The sequence below is a fragment of the Channa argus genome, chromosome 10 (genome assembly GCF_033026475.1).
Source record: "Channa argus isolate prfri chromosome 10, Channa argus male v1.0, whole genome shotgun sequence".
Taxonomy (NCBI): Eukaryota; Metazoa; Chordata; class Actinopteri; order Anabantiformes; family Channidae; genus Channa; species Channa argus.
In genome coordinates this window covers 17870433-17898183 of record NC_090206.1, presented here as the reverse complement: position 1 = coordinate 17898183, position 27751 = coordinate 17870433, and the positions used below count along the sequence as shown (strand labels likewise).

At 37.8% G+C, this 27751-nt stretch overlaps 2 protein-coding genes across 9 annotated transcripts; both read left to right on the top strand.

Moving 5' to 3' along the window:
• Nucleotides 1-4660: 4660 nt before the first annotated feature.
• Nucleotides 4661-9797, top strand: si:ch73-335m24.2 (protein eva-1 homolog C). 3 transcript variants are annotated; one of them, XM_067517725.1, is made up of 9 exons: nt 4739-4891; nt 5034-5137; nt 5961-6166; nt 6290-6413; nt 7776-7928; nt 8208-8351; nt 8437-8508; nt 8595-8675; nt 9057-9797. In XM_067517725.1, exons 3-9 carry the CDS (start codon nt 6014-6016, stop codon nt 9440-9442), a joined length of 1113 nt encoding a protein of 370 aa, XP_067373826.1. In that variant the 5' UTR covers nt 4739-4891; nt 5034-5137; nt 5961-6013; the 3' UTR covers nt 9443-9797. The 3 variants fall into 3 exon arrangements, with proteins under 3 accessions (XP_067373824.1, XP_067373825.1, XP_067373826.1); XM_067517723.1 differs by lacking the exon at nt 5034-5137 and having other exon boundaries at nt 4661-4891; XM_067517724.1 differs by lacking the exons at nt 5034-5137; nt 8595-8675 and having other exon boundaries at nt 4664-4891.
• Nucleotides 9798-10888: 1091 nt separating this feature from the next.
• On the top strand, nt 10889-27628 carry ocrl (OCRL inositol polyphosphate-5-phosphatase). 6 transcript variants are annotated; one of them, XM_067517717.1, is made up of 24 exons: nt 10889-11396; nt 11893-11971; nt 14291-14382; nt 14631-14669; nt 15050-15163; nt 15690-15884; nt 15993-16173; nt 16283-16453; nt 16587-16688; nt 16798-16912; nt 17041-17157; nt 17401-17582; nt 17907-18018; nt 18579-18688; nt 18949-19084; nt 19192-19302; nt 19499-19664; nt 19770-20005; nt 20535-20558; nt 22724-22843; nt 23636-23720; nt 24142-24269; nt 24404-24515; nt 25068-27628. In XM_067517717.1, the coding sequence occupies exons 1-24, from the start codon at nt 11348-11350 to the stop codon at nt 25190-25192; spliced, it is 2901 nt and encodes a 966-aa protein (XP_067373818.1). In that variant the 5' UTR covers nt 10889-11347; the 3' UTR covers nt 25193-27628. The 6 variants fall into 6 exon arrangements, with proteins under 6 accessions (XP_067373818.1, XP_067373817.1, XP_067373819.1 ...); XM_067517716.1 differs by having other exon boundaries at nt 16280-16453; XM_067517718.1 differs by lacking the exon at nt 20535-20558 and having other exon boundaries at nt 16280-16453.
• Nucleotides 27629-27751: the final 123 nt, after the last annotated feature.

The window sequence follows — 27751 nt, the reverse complement described above, 5'->3', positions numbered from 1 at the left end:
CAAGCCACAGGAACTGATAACATCATTGACTCAAAACACACAAACTGATATTCCTTCAGTGTCATATATGCAAACTGTGTACTGAAACAGAGGAGACCCCTAATCTAGTATGGAGGGAGAAAAGCAGCCTTCAGTCACACATCTGTGTGACTTAAAAAAATACAACATATTTGCTTTGGCTACAGGAATGTACAAAATACCTGAGCATTCAAGTCATGTGGATTTTTCTGTGCGTATTTGTATTTTTGATAGTGAACAAAAAGTAAAAATGTAAAAAGCTTTTTGTATTCCAGTGTTGATATAAGACAAATATTTAGACAAATATGTCAAATTGAATGACCAATGGGCTGTGCAGTCCACACAACAATCACACCCTCTGTTCCTAGGTCCTCAAACTAGATTATGAAAACTCCCAAAAACGTCTTTCACTTCTGTACTGTTAACAACCAATTTGATGTTCTGGTATTTGACTTGAGTTAATCTGTTTCAGTTTTTTGGCACTTGTACTCAACTGTGTTTCACAAGCAAATACTTTGCTTGACTCATCTAGGGTGTATCCTTCAGTTCATTTTCTAAATTACTTGTGTTCTTAACAATTTCCATGCAGACACTAAAATGAGCAAGAATTTTCAGCAATTCACTGGCTTACTTTAGATCGTAAAAAGTTATGGTGCTTTGAAGCATTTGAGGGAACATTTGTTTCCCCAACATGCCATTTACCATTTATAATACAGACAATAAAGCATCAGCCATTGTTATATAGTATCAGCAATAAAAACTGTTAATATAGAGGGCAATTGCTTTCAATATAATATAGCTGTTAATACAGCTGTAATAAAAGGACAGTTACACATACCAATAATATCCTATTTTAAACGTTAACACTAATTAATTTTAATCCTTGAAGTATGTTAAACTGATAATGTAACATTTTAAATGCAGGGCTTTTGTTTGAGGATGATTTGTCAGCGTGACATTTACAATTTTTATAATTTTACTAAAGCAGTCAGTTGAGTTTTACCTTTGGCAATGTAAATTCTTGAGTATGTTTTTGGAGTATTTAACTGTTATGATACTGTGTAGCTTTTATCCTAAATTCACAAAACTATTATAAATAGTAGTTGCTTCAGAGATACATAACAAGCATAAACTAATGAGCACTGTTATAAAGTACTGTACATGTAACTATGGGAAAGTACACATTACTAACATATGGTGGTTCTTCATTTTGGCACTGTAGACTGTATATATACATTTTAACATGTTAGTTTGGACTTTATTATCATTCAATGCACTTTATTTAAACAATGTTTTTACATTTTTTTCAATACAATTACACATTTTTGTTACTGTTCTTAGAGTTTTTTAAATGCAAAAATCTGAACTGAAGGACATAAACACCGCAAACACCACTGGGAATAGTGTATATTTTGCCATTTATAAAATGTTTTCTACATTAGCACATATACAGAAAATGTCTGCTTTTGTTTTGCCAGTGAGGGGCATTTTGAGTCATGCATTAAGTCACGGTGGAGGGAAGCCCCTAAGCTTTTTGATCAGGGACAAAAGGTGGCTTGTTTTGCATAACATGAGGAGTAAAGAAATCATTCAATTTGATGGTGTATTGAGGCACATCTTTGGGGAGTTCAGGTGGTTGAGGGCTCAGTTCAGTGTTGGTGTTTCTCAGAATATTGTATCACTTACAGCAACTAGGGGAAGGGGAAGGGAAATTTTGTTACAAAATCCCCAAACACGTGGTGCAGACTTCCCTAAAGAAATGTGACTACAGGCAAGATTTTGCAATCTGTTAAAAGGAATTTAAAAGGAAACTACTACAGAAGATACGTGGCTTTCTGCCTTGTACTTGTTTATCTGCTTGAGAGGATTTGTGGAATTTATATAACCGAGAGGGAGGATAAAAAACAAATGCATTACATTAGAATCCAAACAAATCCTGGAAGTTTGGCCATCACAGGAAATGTAACAGAGTTGTTGGCAGAAAACATTAAAAAAACTAAAAGAAAAATATGCCTCCTCTTTAAGGGAGGTTAAAGCCTGACATTTAATCTCCCTTTCCACACAGTGGTACCACCCCTCCTCTGAGACAGCCAAGGTAAACAGTTTTAATGAATAATCGGTCATGTTATTGACACTTCCTCTGGGAGGAGAATGGAATTTTACTGGACTATAGGGTGGGAGTGTCACACTTTCTTTCTCACATTATTAAAATGTGGGCTTCGCCTTTTGGACTTCATTATTGCATCCGCTCTGCTGCTATGGAAGGAGTGGTTCTTGAAGCTGGTGTGATAAATGACGGCTCTGCTATTCAGAAATTCACTTTGAGTCACCATCAGAAGTGGCTGCAATCACTGATACTGTCCTGAGCTCAGCATTGTTGAACAACATGAAGTGTGTGATGTGTCAGTGTTTGGTTGGTATGACAACAGTTGCCTCAAAAGTAAAGGGGATGGGGAAAGGGAAATTAAAAATCACAGAATTTATTGTAAACTGGAACTAACTGATTATGCACAGAGGATATTCCACAAGAGAGATTTCCTGAGAATCCCTAGGAAAAAACTCTGGCAGCTCTGGAAAACCAAAGGCCAACAATGACTGATCACTTCCTCTTCAAAAAGATAGGACAGCCCCATCTCATAGAGAGAGATACACATATCTCCACTGGACACACAGTTGGAAGTGACCTCCTGGAAAAAACTACTTTATCTCCAGAACCAGAAACAGGATGCTTAGTGTTGACAACACAGTCCAAGCGAATGAGTCTTAATTTTGACATTACACACACACACACACACACACACACACACACACACACACACACACACACACACACACACACACACACACACACACACAAGGTCGAGATGTTATATCCCACTAAGAAAATATACACAGAAAGACCTCTGCCACTCTGTAATGAATTTAATTTATCATTCTTTTGTTTTTTTTATGCATTTAGGAAGGTTTTGGATTTGCTTGTTTGGTTGCTTGGATTAGAAAAGGGTTAAAAATTCCTCTCCCACTAGTTCTAAACACATATGTTTAGAATGGGAAACATTTTGTAAAGGAGAGCTCCTGATTCATTTCTCCTTGTGAACACTTCTTTGTGGGCAGGCTTTCCAGCTGACCTCTCTCAGTTCAGTTTAATAAGCATGTCGTTACAACATTCAGTGGTTGAAAAATAGTTTCAAAAGTAAAATGAACAGGCGTCTATCGTTTCAAAGTCCTCTGCTTTGTTGTCCACTAGTAAACAAGTTACCACACATTTTGCAGAAAAAAACGACACTGGTAGGCGAACCACTGCACCAGAACTATGGGTGTGATAACTTGCCATGCAATGACACTCAACACTCAAAGACACAGTAACACTCGAACCAACTGCCATGGCAGAGACTAAAACATTAAAGTACAAAACGTTCTTCAGTGCAGACTATAGGAAAGTGTACCTCTGCCTGATTCACTGTACTGTTTACAACGGTAGATTTGCAATTGTCCATTGTAGGGTAACTGTGGGTGAAGCCATTGTAAATACTGAGCCTATCTTGGCATTAAGATTGGGAGTAGAGCTAATAAACTTAAGTGTTAAGGAACATGCTATTGTTAAGTCTCATTCAGTTAATTAATACTGTTCAGTTAATTAACACTGTTCCTTTTGTCATCTGACATTTATTATTTTTGACCCTGTCTGTCCCTCCTGCCCTTTTGTAACTGTGGTTCCTGTCTTTTCCATCGTTGCCTCCTTTTGCATTACCCTAATTACCCTCTTAGTATAGATAACAGTTTGTTTGCCACTATCATTGTCAGTTTTTTTGTGCAAAGACTTCCTTTTTTTGCCTACTTTTGTTCTGATTTCTTGCCTTAAACTGTGATACCTATGCCTAATCACAAAGAGGGGCTACATGCAACCTGGGTTAAAATGAAAGATGCTGCACAAAAATGCTAAAAGGTATAGATTCAGTATCACACTCTCTTTACAGTTTTCTTTAAATAAATAAAAAAACAAGATACAATGTGTACATTTTTGAGTTAAGAGTTGTCAGTAGGCATGTTTTTGAACTTTGTAGAAAGCAAAACTACAGCTTTTAGCCAAGAACTTGTCAACCACATAAACATCTGTACAAGATAATAATAAAAGTATATTTAAGTGATCTTTAAAGGTTCTGATAGGCTAGTGGTTTCCCCAGCCTCAGATTTTTATTCTAAACCTCTGGCCCTGTTTGCGATGCTTAGCCACAAAGGCTAAAATCTTTCTTTACATTTGGAGCCAGTTGTTGGAGCCAGTTACGTGTTTAATATAAAGATGGCATCTGCATATAAAGCATTACAGGAGTTATGGTAAATGGTAAATGGTCTGCACTTATATAGCGCTTTTCTACCTATTGGCACTCAAAGCGCTTTACACTGCTTCTTATTTACCCATTCACACTCACAATCACACACACACTCATACACCGATGGGGGAGCTGCTATGCAGCTGGCCAACACTCACCGGGAGCAACTAAGTTGGGGTTCAGTGTCTTGCTCAAGGACACTTCAACATGTGACCAGAGGAGCCGGGGATTGAACCAACAACTGTGAGATTGGTGGACAACCGCTCTACCTTCCTGCGCCACAGTCGCCCGAGTTCAGTTGTCAGAGAGTCAATTGTAGTGGTGGGTGGCAGTGTCATAGAAGTACAATGGCATCACTGAACTACTGGCCACACTCTTCCTTGCAGTCAATAGCACAACAACTAATTACATCAAACCCTGTGGTTCTCCATGCTGGATATGCACAATGACATTGCTATGGAGTTTCTGCTGGTCGTTTTCTATCCTGCCTCTTCTTTTGGCTCTGAAGATGCACATTGTGCATTCGGCTCCTGATTTCTCTCGTAAGTCCTATGTTTTTTTACATTAATTATTGCTTTTGTTAGAGAAAATCTAAATGCTGACCAGTAACTATTCGTCGATGAAGGTTGGCAAAGGAAGATGTGCAACATTTCCTAATTTATCATCACATTCTGGCTTCTACAGCTGGTGCAGCTCTTGCTAAAAGACCATCAGGGTGAAGAGGATGTGGAAGAGGTGCTGACCTACATTGAATGGGACTATACTCCAGAAGCAATAAATAAACTACAGTTGAGTTGTGTTTATTAGCTGAGCTGTCTTGCTGTTTAGAGTGTACCACTGATAACGCTGAAGAAACATTGGTATATTCAGACAAAACCAAAGGTAGCTTCTAGTATTTCAGTGTATCTGTCTATCTGACTTTGATCTGCAGCGTCCAAAGGGCCAAATAATAGCTTATTGTGAGTGCGTGCCTGGTACTGCTTCTCATCTGCTCCCTAAAGCTTCTAACAGACTGTGTTGTGCGTGCACACACGCACACACAATGCAGGGGAGGCACATACAGGATGGAGATCTGGGAGGGGAGACTTCACTGTCTATTTCATTGTTGTTTATATTTGTATGTGCAGTCATAGTCCACATATTTAATTGGAGAGCTACACCCAGTGAGTGGGTCACCACCCAGGAGTCAACCAGAGGAAAAAAAAAGCCTCTGAGGTGTCACAGAACTGCTTTGCCAATTACAGACTGTTCACAAGGAACAGCTGTTATATGTCATTTAGCAAAAATTAATGAGTCAACCAATCATTTTTACTTTTGCAGAGGAAAGTAATTACATTGTTCCTAATATAATGAATGTGAAATTATGTTTAATTAATGATATAAGTCAAACACAAGCTACTGAATTACATTTAAACTAAGTACTTTATAGAGACTGCAGTAATAAAATGTGTGACTTCTACTTGTAGTGGAGTACTTTTACACTAAGTAATTGTAATTTTATATGTGTTTTTGTACTTAAGTCACCTGCCTTGCTGTGTAAAGTAGCTTAAAAGCAGTCAGTAGATAGCTTATCTGTAAATTAACATTATTATGCCAAATGTCATCTTTCAGTATATCTTCACACCATTCTGAAGAACCACACAGCTCATGCATGTGAAGGAGACATGCTCATCATAGAGTGTCCATCCAGGACATCAGTGGCTATCCTCTCTGCTTTCTACGGACGACGTGTTCCTAATCAGCATCTATGTCCCTCTGCAAACACAAACACCACAGTGGAGGAGAATACAGAATGCACTTCTTCAGTTGTTACTGAGGTATTTTACCAACGGCATGACTGTCAACTCAGTTTGTTTTAAGTTAAACAATCTTCCTTCCTCTAAAGTTTCCATGAGTGAGTAATGTTACAGATGACAGTACACGTTTTCCTACACTTGCAGAAAGTGCTGTCAGAGTGTCAAGACCGGCGTTCCTGTCACATTCCCGTCTTAAGTCCAGTGTTTGGACAGGACCCCTGCCCACTCACCAGCAAGTACCTGCTAGTCTCCTACAAGTGTCGTCCAGGTAGGTCACTGAGCTACTATATACAGTATGTGGACGATGTTTTCATCAAAATATTTGTGATCACGGTGCATCATTTCGGTCAAATTTATGTTCGTGATTCTTCATTTATTAAGAAAAAAACAAGTGTCATATAAGCACGAATATGCATTCTTGAAGTTTAAAATAATTTGCCAATACAAATAGGTCCTGGGCTTTTATATTGTTTCCAAACTGCCTTCATCTACAGAGATGAAGACGTATCTCAGCTCAGGAGTTGTTATGATTTCAGCCATAGCACTTTTAAACTTATGGTCCATGCTGGCTTAAAAACAAAACATATTAACTGAATCAGTTCTCTTTTTAGGCAGTGTGATATTGTTGCAGGCTATAAAGAAGAAAGAGGAACTTGACAAAATGATAGCAATCACTTCTATTCTTTTCTTCTTTCTAGTCACTCGTTTCTAAGTATTTATTGAAATATAAAAGCCAACTCAATGATTTGGATTACATTAGAGGGTGCCAATATGACATGTGAAGCACTTCTTCTTGTATTCATTTCTGTGTAGTGATGGAGATCACAAGTGGTCATTTTGTGTACAAATATATTGTTTAAACTGAAGCTAAAATGTCATTAGATAAAAAACAAAAACAAAAAACAAGTTGGTATCTTCCAAAGTCATTTTCATTTTACAAAATCCTATCTTTATATCGTGGCTGTGAATTTTGAGGATAACAAAATAATTTAGCAAACTGTACGTAACTACTGAATCCTCATGTAAATATAGATAAACATTGTCATTTTGCAAACAATTATGAAAATAAAGCATTTATCATTTAAAATAAAGTTCCACCAGATGTGAAAACCACTTAGATCTTTCCTTATTTCCTTATTCCTATCTCAAATAATATCACCTCTCAGAATGTCTGGTGATCTTTTGTAGGGCCATGACCACTAGGTTGGGTAACACTGGACTATACCAGAGTGTATGTAATATTATAAGATATGGCTCCACCTTACCTGCCAACGCATTTATTCATCTAAATTAATAAGATAATTATGCCAAATATATTCAGATAACATTCACAGGGTACGTTTTACTTGAGAACTTTTACTTTGTCAATTTAAGTACATTTTACTGGTACTTTTACTTTCAAATGAGTACTTCTTCCACACACTTCAATGGTAATAAACATAGACATGTTGTCCACTGTGCATATTTATTTGATTTATGAAAACTAATGGAAAACAGTATTGTAAATTCTAATTACCAGTAAAAAAAAAACAAAAAATCTACAAACATTCTCGTGTTCGTTTTGCTTCTGTTTTGTAGAGTGAGTTTTTGTGTCCTTATTTGTATGTGCTTCTATTTTTATGATTTTCAGAGCACCACCGGACAAGACTGGTTTGTGAAAACGAGCGTCTGAAGCTGACGTGTAAAAATGAGACTGTCCTCGCTATCTACTCTGCCACATTTGGACACCTGCTGCACGGCAGTCCTTACTGTCCTCAGGAGCCCGGATCTCAAATTGACATGGGTCTGAAAGATGGCACTTTAGAGTCCTCTAGTGGCAGAATGTCTGTTTTGTACAGCCAGTGCAGAATCACTTTTATTAGTATAAAATAACAAAATAGATGAATTACACATAATAATTCTAATATTTACTATTACTAGGTTGCTTTTGTTTTAAACATCTTTTTTATCTGATTATATTGATGCTCAGAGCTTATATGTGAAACCAGACAATAATGTTAAAGTATTACACTGACCTCTTGTTCTGACAGGTATTAATGTTACTAATGTTAATATATTGCAGAGTGTTTGTCACCTTTAGCTCTGAGGAAGGTCTCACGCAGGTGTCACAGCAAGGCAAACTGTTCAGTGCTCGCCGATACTCAAACCTTTGGGGACCCCTGTTTCCCTGGCACTAGGAAGCACCTGCGAGTTTCCTTTACCTGTGGTAAATGACAGATGATGTTTCTGCTTATAACTGTGATGCTATGGTTCGCTGGGTTAAGTAATGATCTCTCACTTCTCCTTTTTAGTACCCCGATATCTTCTGGAAGATGTGGGTCGAGGCTCAACAGATCCATTCATGATTTCAGACTACACACATGGTGAGAGTGAGACTTAATATCCATAGGTTTTAAAGCATGCAGCAGACTTTAATTAGTGTCTGAGTCTAGAACCCTTTTACCTGCAGGTGGATGGTACACTGGCCCCACCTACAGGCATCAAAATGTGCTCTTAACCAACTCTCTGGAGATCATAGAAAAAATATTGGGTATGTGCACGGATGCCGCAGGATGGGGTTGCATGTACATTTATCATTGTTAAAGCCAAGAACAGGTGTTTTCCACAGAATAGCTACACTTTACTGCTGACCATTTTCTTGAGCAAATGTTTTTATTCCTACTGATAACGTCGCTTCACAGCTAGAAGTGCCCTGGTTTGAAACCCCCAACCAGCGTAGGTCTGAATGTGAGTGTGAATGGTTGTCTGCCTGTTTGTTTCTCTCTGTGTTAGCTCTGGTTACCTGTCCAGGTTGTACCCTGCCTCTCGCCAAATGACAGCTTGGATAGGCCCCTGCCACAGAACTTATGTGTGTAATACCAACACATTTTGAAGCTTTTTGACCCATTATGTTTTTTTTTCTCCTTTTTAGGCCTACCAGAAAAAGTGGCTCTGTACTTTGTCTCTGGTATCTGTGCAGGTCTAGTTTTCCTTCTCTGTCTGTTTGGTCTACGATCCACACTGGTGAGAGATGTTAAGAATCTGGTTTCTGACCTTAATGATGAGCTGAAAGCCTCTCACAGCCAGAACAAGGAGATGATGGAGGACCTCTATGATGATGACATCTCGGACACTTCGTCTTTCCGTCACCTCACACAGTGCTACCGCACAACAGATATCTTCAGTCCGTCCTCTTTTACAATAGAGATGGTTGAACGAGAGGTGGGTCAGATGAGAGATCAGCCCAATGGAGATATTTGGCCACACCGAGACTCCAGCCCGTATGCCATCCACAAGATTAAAACCTACAACAACTGAGAGAAGTCAGAATAGTTCAGGATTATTTAAACTACTTCTACAGCAACTTCTGCTATAAAACTACTCAAAGACATTTATTTCTTAATTTGATATATTTTAACTGTGCCCCATTTGCACAGATTAAATGTGTCGCACTTCACAGACAAGTAAACCAATAAGCATGAAGATAGAGTGTTAAGCTTTCACATCAGGTGAGTGTAAAAATTTTTGTTGCAGCACTTATATGTAGTTGACTGAAAATTCAGATTAATTTAGCTAATTTTCTGCCAGCATCTGTTTAGGATGTCATGTAAAAATGCTGAGAACACTGTTAAGTTCATGATCATTCTAAATAATAAAGATTGTATTAGTGCAATGGGAGGTATGGCCTTTTTATAATGCTTTTGTTAATACTTACTTACTAGACTTACTGCGAGATGCCCACAGCACTGAGTGGGCAGAATATATAAATTATAGTCTATCGATCTACTTATGTTTTTGGGTAAAAAAGCTCTGCAGACAAAATGAACTAATCTTGAGATATTTCTAAAAGTTCTATTTGATAGCAACTGGACTTCATGATTGCACTTTAAGTGACTGATAGAGTAAGTGCCACAGTATCAGCCCTAATCAAAAATAACTCATCTACAACTAATTAGCCCTGGGGTCTCCCAGGAGGTTGATCTGCCCCACTAAATCAGAATCCACCCATCACATGACACATCTGCAGCATTGTGTGTGACACAGATGTTCTGTGTCAGGTTGTGCAAATACAGTGGTGGTTTCTTAGGGGTAGAAGCAAAAATCTAACTATGTGAGACAAATTGAGCCATTTTTCAATATGACTATAACTACTAATAAAAACATACAGTAGGTTTACTTATTAGTGTCTCCCTGATTGATACTGTAAACAAACTGTGCGTTCCACATTTATTACTGACTGTGTATTTATTTTTACTTTGTATTTATTATTTTTACTTTTTACTGGTAGAGATAATAAAACAAAGTAAGAAAAGCATTGCTTAGCTATGCACCTGGGACCTTGGATTATCCATGATGAGATTGTAAATATTTGCACAGTTGTTTTTGAGGGGAAATGATACAAATGCTGAAAAAGTACGCAATTCTGTTTCCTTTTGAATCTTGCTCTTTTTCAAATAGCCCTTGTTGTGCTGAAAAAAATATATTATTTACTTTCTTAAAGCCTATCATACAGCACTGAATTAGTATTAAGTTCAGATATCACCAGACGTATAAATGTACATAAACACTTGAGATGTCCAATGTTTGTTTATTATGCATCGGAAATAGGGAAAAAATACAAAAATGTACCATTCTGTTGGAAGGGCTGGAAGGGACTTAGAATAATTTGGGAGAATTGTTTGGGGCAGACGCTCCAGGGCTGAGAGTGGCGTTGTGACTCCTCATTTTTGTTTCCAGCCGCCAATAAAAAAAAAAAAAAAAAAAAAAAAAATAAAAAAAAACACAAGAGGATGAAGACAAATGGACGCTTAGCGTTAACTATTGAGGGAGAGGAACTGAAGAAGTAGACATTCCACAAAGTGTCTCGCATGTACCAGCAATGTAGTCCGACCAGCTAGCTCCCTGACACCTGAGTGGGACGCCAAGGAAGCCGGATACTGGCCTTTCTGACACAAGGAGAAACACATAAGCGGGATATTTCGACTTCTGGGCCCTGTTAAACATCTCTGAGCCCGTCCACAAACAACAGCAGCTGCCAAACAAAGGTTTAGCGGTAGCAACCCGCCGCCAAGCCGCCGAGCGGCCGTCCCACCGGAAAGGCCGCCGACGCCACCGACACACCGGGTGGGGATTTAACTTTCTCTGCCCCGTAACGTCTGGACGAAAACAACACATATTCGTTATTAGCAGCGATAAGCTGCTGTTCGTTCTACATTGGTAAGAATGGATAATGTTAAACCTCTCGGGATAAGCGACGAGAATTGCTTGGGAATATCCTTTGTGAACTGAGTTACAACCTTTCTAGTGTTTCTTTTCTTTAGTCCGACTTAACGTTAGCTTAGCCAACACTAAACGTTAGCAATTCGGCTAACTGGAAATATTGTCATAACAAGAAACGACTTGGGTAACATTTTAAAACCGGAATTGTTTTCTGGCCACAATGAACGTGCTTTACTTACTACTAACTCTGCTGGCGTGAGTAGTAACTTACCTAACGTCCTGTGTTCATTAACAGAATAACGTTAGCCATGAAATAGTTAAGGTTTAATTTATGTAACCCAGCTAGCCAACTGCTAACGCTACATTGACTGCCACTGACTTAATGTTATCCCACCGGGCTGCCTTTCTTCATGCTCTCACTGCCTGATGACTTGTCTTTTTCTCACGCCATTTTTCAATGAGCATGGCTTACTTTTGCTATAACAGAGATCACGTTCATCAGTATCTCCATTTTCAGTCACGATAATTCCTTGATTGTGCTGCTCACACTGTAAAAGGTCTGGAGCTGAGGTCTGGCCAGAAGGAGCCCAGACTACTATCACTAATTGAGCGCAATGGAGAGTTTGTGTAAGTATCAGACTACCCGGTGTTGTTCTGTCAGGCGGTGGTGGGTGAACCCAGTGGTCTGTCATACACTCTGTGGTTTGAAGCCACTCTGTTTTCCTTGAGATTTCATCTGCTGTTTTTCAGCATTAGCTACATTTAGCTTTTGCTTTATTGCTTTGAAATGTTTGTTTTGGTGTGCTTATTATTAAAACTTGCTGTAGTGTGTCTGAGGTGTCTGGACTATGTCAGGCGTTTAAATTAGGATCTGCTTAATGTGGAGTTTTACATGCATTAAATACTTGCACTGTTTGTTTTTAGTTTGGCAGGAATATGAATTTTAATATTGAAACAACTTGTATCAAACAATCTTGTATCAACTGTATTAGAAAAGGTGTGTACCATAATTGCATCATTCTTTAGTAATAGAAGAAAAATTTAGATTGTATAGTTTATTGTTTTTAATGGTTGGTCTTGTCTTAATGATTTACAGCAAATACTGTTAAATAAGAATTGTATAGTTTGAGGCATGTGTAGCTAAATCAAACAATACATATTTAGGCTTTTGTTTCATTTGAAGTTTTTATTTTGGTGTTGGTTGATAAAGTTAGACAGATTTTCCATTGGTCTAACTAAAAAAAATATGTTCCTAGAGGAGTCGGTGTTTCTTTATTAAACTTCTCTACAGATGTCTGAAGGTCAGCTACAGGACAGCGGTGTCCATGGACCTTTAGCAATTTGATTCTGTGCCACCTTACTTCAAAACAATCTGTATGTAATGTAATGGGAGTGGCTCCGTACACAAACACCACCCTGCTGTCCAAAAACAATTGGAGAACCTGATGCTCTTTGTAGTAGCATCAGTAGTTTGTGAAAGAGGATGTGGGTGATGGCAGTGAATGTGTTTAATCATTTGTTATGTTTGTAGCAAGTTGTGGCATGCACTAGTGTTAAGCAGTTAGTCCCTCCAGTAGCCAGCTCTCAACTCATTATCCCGAATTCCTCCTGGACTGTAATGAGACTCACATGGGCACACAAGCTACATGCTCATCTAACTGTGTTTAAAACAATGAGCACAAACTCAGGAGCAGTCCTGAAACAAGAAATTGATAACGCGTTTTTAAAACCACGAACTGTCAGGGTTTGTTTTTTTTCTGTTTAAGTATTGATACAATAATGCAAACCGGTGAACCTATGAAGGTGACATCTTGGGAATTGGCATTAATTGTAGAACACAAGACCTTTTTATATTTACAATACAACATTCCTTTAATAAATGTTAATCTTACTGTTTTATTTATTATTTATTTCTGAAATTTTAATATTTCTGCAGTATAATAGTGTTGACAAGTCATAATGAATAAATAATAATAATGAATAATTATCCTCTAGTCAGTAAGGGAGGGAAGATGTACTTGTGATCAACTGTCATCCTGCAGTTTCTCCTGTGTTTTGCATTTTTTTGGTAACGCTGTCCTGGTCTTTAGACTGCTATCAGATTATTACTATAATAAAGAGACGAATACACTGAATTTAAAGTAATTTTTAAAGGTGACATAAAAGATTTGCAGTCGACACATACCAGAGCCTTAAAAATAAAGATTAATGAAGTTAAAATAATATGTTTTATAATCCTTTTCAGTTAAACCCAGACATCTGGAGTTTCACTGTTTAAGTATTTCGTTCAGAGTTGCTCTGTTACAATGTGCTTCTGTTGTTGGTTGTTGTGTAGCTTACTAATCAAAGGGGCCCTTGCTTATTTTGGGGAACTGAGTCCTGACAAATTCAGTCCAGCAGTGTTAAATAATTGTCCTCTTCAGCAGTAATCTGACTTGTTGTGAAATGAACAGGAAGTATGGGCAGTGAGCAGCGTGCTGTTATCACCCTGGCTGTTACGCAACCATTGTTAGTGAAATGAGCCCCACCCACGTTAACCCACATCACAGATTTGAATCTGCTTATTCTGACCATTGAATGTCTCAAAGCTGAGTTTCTGGCTGCCACAGGGAAATTTTACGCCAAAACTTAACAGAGGCAGAACACTGTATTTTATTTTGTGAGATTGCTTCCTACGTCATCTAAATAAGCTGCATTGAAAATTAGGCTTAATGTGACTTTTGCATGTGTGCATGGGCATTTCAAATTTTTTATCTTAATTTGCAATATAATTGCTTGATAATTATTAATTCCTAACAGTACATACCCATATTGCAGTGCTGTGCATGAAACATCATTTGTGCTTAAATGACTTATCTGTATATGTTTTGTTATTTGAATTATTTAATTGATAGTAAAACCTCACAGAACTAATGTTAAGTGAGTGTCTGTGCTGTCCCCATTCAGATTGGGTGTTTTGGCCAACCCTGAAGCTGTTGTGTCCCGTCCAGTTGCTCAGCTGTCTATACCCATCAATGCTAAATTTGAAATTATACGAGGTATGTGGGTTTTTTTGTTTTGTTCGTTAGGTTGTTGATTTGGTTGTTTTTCTGCTTTTGAGTGTTAACTGTTCTGACTCAATAATAGCAAATGTTTAGTACTAGCTGTTACAAACTGTTATTTCTGTAAGTCATGTTTAAATTTGTGAATGTTACTAGTGCCTTAAGAAGCACTTTAAAACTCATCTGGTTTACACCCACATCAGACCTTTGAACTTGCTTCATTTAAAATCTCACTTTCATTTCAGAAGCTGAAGAAGCTCTTCTTATCGACTTCTCAGTAGATTGTAAGTTCTTTTTATCTCTCCTATAGTTAAATAATTCCACTTCAAATACATTTTCTTTCAACTTAGTTTTTTAATAGGTATTAGGCTATGGACTTTTGAGCAATTAAAAAAAGGAAAATAGGCCTGTCGGTAGCAACAAGAGAGCAGCTAAAACATGGCCTTTGTTAACTAGAACTGTCCAACCATGCTACACTCTTAGAGCAGGCCTTCAGCTAAATGTCTTTAGTTGCCTGGGCTTTCTAAAACAATGTTGAAAGGGTTCACTGTTAAATCACTTTGCTTTGTTGTTTTTTTTTTCTTTTTAGAAAGTTTGCTAATGTATTTGCCAAGTCTTAGAATTATCAGCCTGTGTGTGTGTCTTCTCATGTACCCCTCTGAAGCGTGTGTGAGGATACAAATCAAAGGGGAAAAAGCCCCAGAGCTGCTGTTGGAACTGCAGGATGATTCTCGGACACAGGCTTTCTTTGCTAAGGTGAAGAGTGCTCAGCAGCAAGGTAAGACTCCAAAGCAATTAAATGATTCATTATTTACTCACTCATCTAATATTTATTTACCAAGGGTAGATTACACCACTCACTGATTTCCTGTCTCTTCCTCCCACCCACACACTGATGGAAAGACTCCTTTGGCATCCATTTTTGAAATCAGATCGACTTTTAAAGGTGCTTGTTCACCTTTTAAAGTAGAACCGTCTCCTCTTCAGTGTTATCATCAAGCCAATGCTGGTTTCCTTTTCTTCCTGTATTGACACATAGCTCATACATACGTCTAACTCTCCTAGGTATCTTCTTTATATCTGTGTTTGTATTTACATAGACAGTGTTTAGTTAAAACAATGTTAATTTACTAAAGTAAGGTGTGGTTTTATAATTCATATCAGCTTCATGATGGCCTTGTTTGTTTTGAGCAATCTTAAAGAAAAGTTTTACTTAACACAGCATGAGATTATTCCTGCAAAGATGCTCCATCCAGTTGACTATCATTGTGTTTCTTTTTGACGCTATTGTTAATTTTTCTCAGTTCAAACTAAACTCAAAACAACCCGAGCGATGGACCCTCCTCCTTCAGTGACCCCGAGAGGTCCCGTCCCCATCCCACCACAAAGAGCAAACAAGACTGTTAACTCTGGAGGTTCTGGAGACAACCCGTCTAAATCTAGTAGTGCACTGCCTCCTAGCTTCAACCATAGCACTTCAACAAATCAGACTAATAAAGGTAATACACATATGCAGTTTGTCTTGACTTGTTTCATTTATAATATATTCCAAATAATTTTTTTGCTCTTGGATTGAATCATCTCTTTGCGACTTACTGTTTTTGAAGATTCAGTTCAATCACTTGCCTCAGACTTTGGCTTTGAGGAAAATTTCAATCGCGCTCTAAAAGTGGAGGAAAAGAAGAACCACCAGAATCACATAGTGGCTTCTAGGGAGCCTCCTCTACCTCCTCGTAAAATCTCTTACATTCCACCCAATCCTCCTCCTCCTCCTCCTCCAATCGTAAGGTAAGAGACAGCTGTCACTGTACAGATAAATAACATTTCCTTCATTGAATTGTATAAATACAGCAATATTACTGTTGTTAGGTAATGTCTGCTATTTCCTTTCCAGTAGTTCTAGGTCAGTGTTTAACCAAATGGACAGGCAATCGTCTTTGTGCGATAGCCCCACCACTAACACAATGAGAGAGGAGTTTATCTCCGGCTATGCAGGACAAAGAGAAAACCTCATCAAACATCGCATTAATAAGAAAGAAAAGGAGTATGTAGACATCCAGCACTTTAGGTGGGAGGAGCTATTTTGTTCTGTATATCTTTGATTTTTGTCACATTTGTGTGAAAATGTAGGGGAATTCTTCAACAACCCAGAAGTATTATATATTGTTTATTCTTCCTTCTTCACTGTACATCTTTTTTAGATTTTTCACAGGTACGTGGAATGTGAACGGCCAATCCCCGGACAGTAGCCTTGAGCCATGGCTCTGCTGTGACACAGAATCTCCTGATATTTACGCTCTGGGGTCAGTAAAAATTAACCAAACATCACTTTTTTTTTTTTTTTTTTGTCTTTAAAGTTGTACAAGTTTGTGTTCTGTTTTTAATAAAAACCAATGTGGTTTACATCACCAGTTTTCAAGAATTGGACCTAAGCACTGAAGCTTTTTTCTACATGGACTCATCTAAGGAGCAGTTGTGGGTGGAAGCTGTGGAAAGGTGTTTGCAGAGAAAAGCCAAGTACAAAAGGGTGAGTACTGATTCGACTCCTTAAAGATTAATCCGTACGTCTGGGAAATTTCTTTTCCAGAACAAACAAAAAAAAAACACATTTTGCAGGTTATTAAGACAGCGCACACTTTTTTCTTATGTGTACAGGTTCGGCTCATACGACTAGTTGGGATGATGCTTGTGGTCTTTGTCAAGAAGAGTCTCAAGCATTACATTAAAGAAGTGGCTGCAGAGCATGTGGGGACAGGAATCATGGGAAAAATGGTTTGTTCATACTACACTCAGGAAGGCTGACTGCCACGTAGTACACATAGTGATTGACAACACAGGTATACATGTGTCATGGTTTGTATTTGTTTTTAATATTTTCTTCGAGTGCAGCAGGTCATAAGAAATCTGCCAAGTTTTTAAAACTGCAGAATAACTGAGTATCAACAAAAACTGTGCTGATTATGGAAAAAATATGGCTTGACAACCTGACTATTTATTATTTTATTATTTTTGCAGGGGAACAAAGGAGGTGTGGCAGTGAGGTTTGTTTTCCACAATACTAGTTTCTGTATTGTCAACTCCCATCTAGCTGCACATGTGGAAGACTTTGAGCGTCGCAATCAGGACTACAAAGACATATGTGCCCGCATGGTCTTCCACTTACTAGATCACCCTCCTCTCAGTATCGTCAAGCATGAGTAAGTATCTTAGTCATGCCCCCAGTGAAAGCATAGGTTCAGTTAATGTGTAAACTGTTATTTTTGCACTCATTTGTTTTTGTATCAAACGGCTCTTTGTTCATCAGTAGCTGTTACAGATATCTGAAGATTCTGTCTTTTTTGTAGTTTTACATATTTGTTTATTTAAATTTCGTAAGCAGTTTGACGATATTACCCAAACTGAAATTAAAACTGCACACTCTAATTCTTATTGAAACAATTTCAGTGTTTGCACAGATAATCACATTCACAACAGTTGTCGAAATAAATCTGGTTGTGTGATTGTCTGCTTTTGTGTTTTAGTGTAGTAATCTGGCTTGGGGATTTAAACTATCGTCTCTGCTTGTATGATGCTGCTGAAGTCAAACAACTCATTTATCAGAATAACCTTAAGATGCTTCAGGAGAAGGATCAGGTGAGTGTATTAGCCACCTGAGCTACTTTTTTTTTCTCGACATTAATTTGTGCTAGTAATTTCCCAGTCCAAGCCTGGTAGAAATTGGGGAGGGTTGCGTCAGGAAGGGCATCCGGCGTAAAAACTGTGCCAAATCAACATGCGGACAATGATCCACTGTGGCGACCCTGAACTCACGGGATAAGCCGAAAGGACCCAAAAAAAAAAAAATTTCCCTTTAAAACAAGAGGCTAGTATTGGCAGGTTTAGATAGTGATGATAATTATTATATACAGAAAAAATTCTCTTTGCTATACTATGCCGAGTACTATGTAATTTTCCCATATTCAGTAACCTGAAATGCAAAATGAGAATGCTATTAGACTTCTAATGTTACAAACCAATGTGCCTGTTGATATAAGTCATCTGAGCTTTAATTTAAACACTATAATTGCTTGTAGAATGAGAACATATGTATCTTGTAAGAATGCGTTTGTAATCTGTTATGATTTCCTCATCACCTCTGTTCATTCTAAAAGGACTTTACATTGATTCTTTGTCTGACTTACATTTCTATGTAGCTGAATATTCAGCGACAGACCAAGAGAGCCTTCACAGACTTCATGGAAGGAGACATTAATTTCATTCCCACATACAAGTATGACACCAAAACAGATCGATGGGACTCAAGGTAAAAGTGTGTGTGTGTGTGTGTGTGTGTGTGTGTGTGTGTGTGTGTGTGTGTGTGTGGTTTTTAATTTTTGAATATATAAATTCACTTAAAGGTTTATTTTGCTTTAACCAAATTATCTTCAGTTTTACTTTTTTAATTTTGATAGTAGGGGAAGCCTTTGCCGCTCTACAATTACTCTAATAGTGTATCATCAATACTGCAAGTGGATGTGTCTGAAATTTAACTTTTTGATCTGAAATTTTGACTGTTTCCTGTAGTGGGAAGTGCCGTGTCCCGGCTTGGTGTGACAGAATCCTGTGGAGAGGCAGCAGTGTCAAGCAGCTCAAATACCGAAGTCACATGGAACTGCAAACTAGTGACCACAAGCCTGTCAGCTCCCTCTTCGATATAGGAGTAAGAGGCTATGTTCTCAAATACTTTTAACAAACATGTTCTGGTAGTGTTTTTGAAAATATGCATGGCTTTTATATAATATAAACCTTTTATTTTATATTTAACAGGTGAAAGTGATAAATGAGCAGCGGTACAAAAAAGTGTTTGAGGAAATGGTTCGGGCAATGGACAGAATGGAGAATGATTTTCTTCCATCTGTAGCTTTGAGCAGGCCAGATGTAAGCATGACATCCTCAAATATTTGCTCATCATACTAAATGTCTTTTTCTCAATAATATAAGATCACTAAATATTCACCAGTAACTTTTTTTTTTTTTTAAAGCTTTCTGAGAATCAGTTTTATTTGTTTTCTCTTAAATTTGTTTACTAAATTAAATTTTTTTCTGATCTTAATGTTTTCTTGTTTCCTTTCAGTTTACATTTGAGAATGTGAAATTCCGGCAGCTTCGGAAGGAGCGCTTCCTAATAACAAATGATGGGCAGGTTGCCTGTCACTTTGCCTTCATCCCTAAACTCAATGACACACAGTATTGCAAGTCTTGGCTGCGTGCTGAACCAAGTGATGGGTTCTTAGAGCCAAGTAAGTTCCTAGCATTTTAGATATAAATCATGTTGTGTTTTATTGAGGGTTTGTAAATAAATAAAATAAGTTATGCTCGGACCATCTGGCTTTTCTTGTAAAAAGGTGAGAAACTTGAGATCTATCTGGAGGTGTATGTAAGTAAAGATTCAGTCACACTGCTCAACTCTGGAGAAGACACTATCGAAGACATCCTGGTGCTCCATCTGGACCGTGGCAAGGACTACTTCATTACCATCTCTGGCAACTACCTGCCTAGCTGCTTTGGCACCTCACTGGAGACTCTGTGCCGCATGAAGAAGCCCATCAGAGAGATACCCATCACCAAGCTCATTGACCTGGTGAGAAAAAGATGGACAATGCTGTCAGACCTGTTTTTAAAGTTATAGGTATACTGATGTGTCAGTACTCGTCCCCTATGGGAAGGCTATATTTGGATAGCATAACATTTCTCAACCTCTATATTTTTGACTGAAAGGGTCCAAGGGAACAAGGAAGTATTAAAAGAAAGGAAGGGAGCTCCTAAATAACAGGGAAAATTGACTCAGGTTAGACCTACTTTAGCCTGTTTCATATAAATAATCTCCTCTAGTCTTAACATGAACAGGTCTGTCCGTTTCCAAAATGCTATTTTCAACTTCTTCTTTGGCCTAGGAATATAGTGTTAAAATCTGTCATCTTTTATTTTAGCTTTTCCATTTTCCTACTGGACTGTTTTTTGAGCAAATAATTTATCTACTTTCCTGGTACTGTGTTAATGCATAGCACTTCTATCTACTTTGTTCTTGTTTGTTTCCTTCATCACCTCTCCTTGACTTGATCATTCCTTTCCAAATCTTCACTGTGGTTGTGGGCTGGCGTCTTGTTCAGGGAGAGGACAGCTACACGGAAAAGGTAAAATATTAACACAGATAATGATCAGCTATCAGTTACAACAGGGTCAGTTTCACAATCTTTACACAACCTCTGTGGTTCTGCTTTATGAGCTTCTCTAATGACCTTCCTCAAGTATTATAGTAAAACTGGTTCAAGTATTATTAGAATCTGACACACACACAAACTCCCCTGTCCTGTTGTCGTGTAACTTTACCTGCAAAAAAAAAAAAAAAATATATATATATATATATATATATATATATATATATATATATATATATATATATATATATATATATATATATATATATATATATATATATATATATATATATATATATATACACACACACACACACACACACACACACACACAGCACTGCTGTTAAATTATTTTATATATATTATTATACATAAAATAGTTGGACCACTGTAACTAAGGCTAATATTCTGTCATCCAACAACCAGAAATTGAAGAATTGGCTTAAGATTGAAAGAAAATATCCTTATTTGTATTCTTTCTGAGAGTGAGAAGAGAGATTTGGTCCCTGATATCCTGTGAAGTATGGCAGAAAAGCTTGGAAGCAGTTACCCTTGCTTAGCATAAGCACTGTAAGCAAACAGAAACTTGTCTCTAATATATAATGGAATGTATGCCATCACCAACACCAAGGGGCTGTTTTGCTTCTCGTGAGACATAAGATCCAATACAAGGAGCCCAGGTTCATGAGTTCGAAGGCTTATGAGAGGCCAGTGTGCTCCAGTGGTTTTTAGACAGTTATTTTCTCTTTTGTCTCAACTATCACAGAGCTAAAGTCAAACACTCTTAATTTGACTAATTACAGTATTTCTAACTTGTTTTAAACACACACAAACAGAAATGTTAAAAGAACTGTTTTTTTAGGGAGAATATCTGCCGTAAGCTTTAGTACTGGTAGGTGTATTTTTGACTCTTTGGACAGAGCCAGGCTTCATGCTAAACTAAATATGGGTCTAACCTCATACTTGGTGCTCTGACATAAGATTGATGTTAATCCTCCTTTTTTTTTTTTTTTTTTTTTTTGAATTTACAAATTGCTAAAGTAAGCTTAAGTACAACCTGAATCATTGTATATTCTTTAATTTTCACTAAGCTGACAAGGGCAGGTATTGTGACCCACCAGAAAACACATGCAAGACCATGCAAGCTTATTTAAAATGTGTTTAGTGTGTGTGTTGGTCACACATTAAATCTTCCATAATTAGCAGGACAAACCAGTCCAGTGGAATTTAAATGCGCGCGCGCACACACACAAAAACACATTAAGTCTCAATTGACAGCAGGACACCCTCACTGCACAGCTCATTCATAGGCATGAGTAATGCTAATGAGAAGTTTCAGCTAAGATCAAAAACTTAATTATTCAAACAACATCATTCGTTAAATAAATTGTTACTGAGAAGTTAAACAAATAACTGATTAAATACACTTGGAAGGCAAATTGCTTGTGTGGGTTTCCTCCGGGTAATCTGTCTTCCTCCCACCGTCCAAAGATATGCAAGGTAGCAAGTGGTTGTCTGTCTATATATGACTCTCTGTTAGCCCTTACCATGTCCAGGGTGTACCCTGCCTTTTGCTCACTGACAGCTGAGATAGGTTTCAACACTCTTGCAACCCTAAACAGTGGTTAAGGTATTAGATATGATGTTTTTTTTTAGTCTGCTCTGGAAGATACAGCACATTGCTAATATTCCTAATAATCACAGTCGAATTTTACAGAATATCATGTTAGTTCTGGATTAGTATCATCCTTCATTTAAGGCTCCCTCCAGTTTCCATTGCCCTTATGTACAGCCTCAGGAGCTGTGGTTATTTTGAGAAGTCTCTTGTGAATCCCAGGGATCCATTTGCAGAGGCAAAAAGAATGCAATATCATTTAGAAAAATAGCTCTTCTTCAAGTCTCCACACCCTGGAGGTAATGATGATCTCACTCCTGCTCCCACCCATCACTAATAGATCAGTTGGAGTTGTTTCTGTTACATTTAATGAAGGCGATATGAATCACATACAGCAGTAATGGGATTAACATCACAAATTCTTATCATTGTTTCCAGCTGATATGTTAGTACAAGAACTAGGCTAATTTTACTTCCTACTCCAGTTTTAGTTTAAAACGCATTAACTGAGTCGCATATTCAACAGGAGAAATCAAAGATGAGCTTCCTGATGGTGGATGGTACTAGTACAGAGGACATACCCCTAAAGATCCCCAAGGAGGTGTGGATTCTGGTCAACCATCTCTTCACAAAGTCCTGTGATCAGGTAAGCAAGTTGCAGCTAGTAACAACGGTTGTAAAGTTGATGAGAAGCAATAAGACTGTGAAGGAGAGGGATGTAGTTCAGTGTGTAATTGTTGTAATGCAATATTGCACCTTGTGAGCAAGTAGCCTGCAATTTCTTCACCTGTCAGTGTTTTTGTATATTTTAGCAAATAGGACATTATGTTTCTAGTTTGATGATATGCCTTAAACTATTACAGTGCCCTTCTGTGTATGATAGCATTTTAAAAAAGGCCACTAGGGCTTCTAGATAATTTATGCACATTATAACACACGACCAAATTAATAGATGTATTTCTTGTTCATTTTACCAAATGAAAATGGTATAAACCCTAGTTAACTAAAATTCCAGCATCTTCACGTCTCATTATATACTATATTTATCCAGGTTTTTGAAATACAGTTCGTTTGGACACCCTGCTTTGCATCATTCATGCAAGCATTTATCCATGCTTGATTTTGTTACCTAGTTCCATTATGTAAATTATGGAACCTTAGTTCGTGGTTATCGTGTTTGTGTATTATTTTTATATCTCCGGTCTGTCATTTTATCTTGTACCTTTATCTTATATATTTATGAAGCATCGTCATAAAATCCTTAAATAGAAAAGAATTTCTTGTCCTAGGCCAATTTACATTTAATGGCACATTTCCATTAACTTTATTTGCTGTTGCATTTCCTTCCAAATGCACCTCATTTTCTGTCTGAACACCCAGTGACAAGGCACTGGTGAGGACTGTTAGATATTGTTATTTGTCTCTGTGTTTTTCATAGGAGGACTTGTTCCAGACACCGGGCCTACAAGAGGAGCTGCAGAACATCATCGACTGTCTGGACACCAGCATCCCTGACTCCATTCGTATCCTTACTCATGAAACTAACCACACTTCCACATATTGTACCAGTACCCCACAATGTGCCAGAAAATACAGATTAACATTTTACCTATTCATGCAGGTAAAACATGGTCACTGTTGTGCCCGTGTTATGAGGATGATTTAGTAATAATAGAAATAATATCCGTCTGGTGTGAGTGGGGTAAGCTTGGGCCCTACCCTGAATGACTCTGCGCACCAAATTTTAAAAGCAAAGCGAGCTTGGTCACTCAATACTCAAACATAATAGGACAAACAGGTAGAGACAAGGTTTTAAAAAAAAAAAAAAAAAAAAAAAAATGATGGAAGCAATCTGCATCTGAATTGCTCACTCATGAGTGATCCAGTAAAAAAGCCATGTCGGACTCCAGATGCTTAACCGCTGTTCCCTAACTGTTCATATAGCTGGTTGTAACCACTCTGTAGCTGAGGCTCTGTTGATCTTTTTGGAGGCCTTACCAGAGCCAGTGGTGTGCTATGAACTCTACCAACGTTGCCTAGACAGCGCCCATGACAGCCGCCTCTGCAAACAGGTGCAGTGATGACTCCCAAACCCCATAGTGGTCTGTGTTGTTAGTGGCATTAGTCCAGTAATTTGTTGTATTATATTTTGTGAACAGTAAACATGTGTATTAGTAATGTTTGTATCTGTTCTCATGATTTACAGTTGATCTCCCAGTTGCCCCGGGCTCATCGCAACGTGTTTCGCTACTTAATGGCCTTCCTAAAAGAACTTCTCAAACACTCGCACAACAACAACCTAACAGCCAGCCTCATAGGTATGAAATGGATATGTCCTGTCTAAATGTTCAAGCAGGGTTTCCTTGAGTTTTCTGATTCCAATGTGTGGACTGTGTGGATGTTTTTAGGTGCGACACCCATTTTAATTTGGATGTGCACACTTTTCACCTTTAAGAATTGGGATCAGACTTACTCAAATTTAACAAGTACAAAGAATGGAATGTAGTTTAGTTGTCAACTAAACATTTAAAACAAATAAAAAAAAAAAATAGAAAGGGGACAGTCAGTTAAGATTCTAAGCAATGTTGACTAGGGGCATAAAAACTCTCAAATGAAACCTGGATTTATATAGCATGTGACAGTTTGAGAATACACACCCCCTCCTTTGATTATTCCCAGTTTTAGTGCAGATAGATGTGTAACTTCACTAAAGCAGTTTGTCCTAATGCTTCGTTTGTTTTTGGTTTGTTTTTTTAAATTGTCTTTACAGTGCTTTATACACAAAATATATAACATAGTCTTTTTTAAGTTGCTAGAAGATGATGTTTTCATATAGGTTTTTACAGCTTTGGGTCGTTCTTGTGTTTTAGCCACACTCTTTGCCAGCCTCCTTATTCGACCCCCTCCCAACCTGGTGGCCAGACAGACATCACATGACAGGCAGAAAGCCATCGACTTCATTCTGGGATTCCTCATGGCAGGAGACGATGAATAAATGAGGTCCATTGCTGTGACAGTCATGTTTGGACTTGACTCCCAACCTGGCACACGATGTGAACCTGTAGGACCCCATCTCACATGATTCACTTGGTATTTGTCATCCTTTGGAGACCGGTGCGGCTGTTTTGCACCCTACCTTGTAGAAACCCTCATGTTAGAGGCTCTCAAGACTTCTATTAGATCTGAGATGATACTACTACGTATTAAATCTTCAGTTCATTCTTAGTATGACTAATTGCTGAATTTGGAAACACTCTGGGGAGTTTTGAACTGATGCCTATGCACTTTCCGGTGACTTAAAGAAACTGTGGCTCCAGACTAGAGTTGTCCTTATCTTCAGCTGACACTTGTTATTGTATGTGCTCATGCCAAAACAATTTCTGAACAGTGACTGGTATTGAATGTGAAAACACTATGTATCTAGACAAAAACTTGATTACACTAAAGAAAACAAAAGTTCATTAAGATTTAAGAGAGAGACTGAAAACAAGTACACTGTTCAAAGCTTCTCATAGGTTGGAATGGGATAATTGTGGAAACCTATACTTAAGAATATCTAAGTTTAAGGTAAATATTGACAATCATCCATTTTGCAGCAATTCAGCGGAGAGGACGTTAGCAGAGTTAGTTGTTCCACATTTGATGTATTTTAAGTGTTATTTATATATATATATTTCTTTTTCTTTTTTTTTTTTGCTAAAGCTTGCACCATTTGAGCAGTTTTTCGTTCCTACTACAGTGCAGTTTACTTTCAAGTCTGTATTTGGTCTAAAAAAATGTATTGCAAATATTCATGATTTATTTTTATCATCCTGTCATTAATGTGCGCTATGTAGCTTTGTCATTTCAGCCGTGACCCTTAAATCTTGTTTTGCCAGTTCCTTTACAGTTACAGAACGCTGTTAAGACACTAACTTAGCCGAAGTCGAGTAAAGAGTCACCTTCTGTGGTTCTGTCATAAATGGTGTAAATACTGTAGTGATTGTCTCCCTCTTTCATGGGTATTTGACTGTCAGCATGGTGGTGCAAATCTGTAATGGTGTCTACAGTTGTTTGTTTGTCATGATGGTGGTGTTGATAATGTCTGTGTATGTTTACATGTCTATTATTGAATTATGGTCTCATCTTAAAGCTCATAATTAATTGTTAAGTGCTGTGTGATACCAAAGCACAGCTGCTGTGTTTCTCCTGTCAAAATAAGATGAGTAATACTAAGTGATGCAGCAAGTGTAAGATTTAGTCTCTCATTAGTCTGCAGGGTACAACGTATCTTTATGCATCTTTTCACCTTGTGCCACAGTTTTTTTGTTTTGTAGTTGTTGCATAACATGTAAAGGTAATTCAAATGGGAACAGTAATTGCTATTTAACTATTTCATCCAATGAATATCAGCTTTAGCTTTAGCAGTGTGTTAAGATGTTCCAGCAACTCTGCATAAAAAGTTTTTTATTTTATTTTTTAGTTAGCGCAGGGGAAATCCCAGCCCTGGTCGTAAAGGGTCCCTGTCCTACTTGTTTTCCAACTGTTCCTGCACTACCCACGGCGTATCCCCCTGCATCAGTTGTGTTCAATCTGAATCTGGAAGATGCCATCTTAGATGGGGATTGGGTGGGGAAAGATGAAGCAAATTAGTAACTTCTGATTGACTGAACACACCTGATCCATTTAATTTATAGAGTGTAAGGCAAAATTCCCCCTACTCACTAATTTCTTACTCCATAAATCGTACGCTAAGTACTTACTAATTTTTGTCCCGTTGCATCATCACTAACAGCTGTTAAAGCTGCGTGACTGTAATTTTCTCATCTCTGAAATGTGGACCTTTGCATTGTTGGATATCCCATGTACACAATATTTAGTGTTGCATTGTGGAATAATAAATGCACTATATAGTGGATAGATTTACACACTCAACATTTGGAGACTACTATAAAATGGCAAAAACACTATATAGTGTACTAGATAGAAAACAGGCCAGGCCAGGCCATCCCTGGGAACCAGGGTTGGGAATCACTGATTTAGGAGACAATCATGATACTGAAAGGGATAAACATGAGGGGACTGAGTTAGTTTTTTCTGCCTAATCGATATCAAAACCGTAGATTCTTCTCTTGGCCTTAATCAAACCGTGCTTCACCAAAAACTGCTCTGAACCATTAGTTCTAGGTAATTCAGATTTGGGAGAAACATATTACACTAGTCATTTTATTTATTTCCATCTTGTCAGAGAAATGGTCAACATAATCTATACGTTCTGATTTTGTTTTATGCCGCTGCACAAATTGGTGTATTTGTGTGGAGTCATTGTGGTTTTTGTTCTTCAGTTCATTCTGTAAAGTTAAGGTACATTTAAAGGTACACACAGGAGTCCCCATTTTCACAACTTTTGGTACATTTAATTTATTTAACATTAAAGCTATGTATAACGCTGTCTTGTTTCCCAGTTCAAGATCACCCTTTTGAAAAAATCTGAAATCCTGTTGACTGCTCCATTCCAATCCTCAGGCCCATGTGAGATCGTTAGTGGCTGATGTTGACTCTATAGTTGGTCTCT

Bases quoted from the DNA above. Each gene is read 5' to 3' on its own strand.
- si:ch73-335m24.2 (XM_067517723.1), top strand. From the start codon at position 4,795: ATGACATTGCTATGGAGTTTCTGCTGGTCGTTTTCTATCCTGCCTCTT. The intron at 6,414-7,775 runs GTAGGTCACTGA...TATGATTTTCAG, and splicing joins CTCCTACAAGTGTCGTCCAG to AGCACCACCGGACAAGACTG. The intron at 8,676-9,056 runs GTATGTGCACGG...TCTCCTTTTTAG, and splicing joins GATCATAGAAAAAATATTGG to GCCTACCAGAAAAAGTGGCT.
- ocrl (XM_067517716.1), top strand. From the start codon at position 11,348: ATGGATAATGTTAAACCTCTCGGGATAAGCGACGAGAATTGCTTGGGA. The intron at 11,397-11,892 runs TATCCTTTGTGA...GTGCTGCTCACA, and splicing joins CGACGAGAATTGCTTGGGAA to CTGTAAAAGGTCTGGAGCTG. The intron at 14,383-14,630 runs GTATGTGGGTTT...CTTTCATTTCAG, and splicing joins TAAATTTGAAATTATACGAG to AAGCTGAAGAAGCTCTTCTT.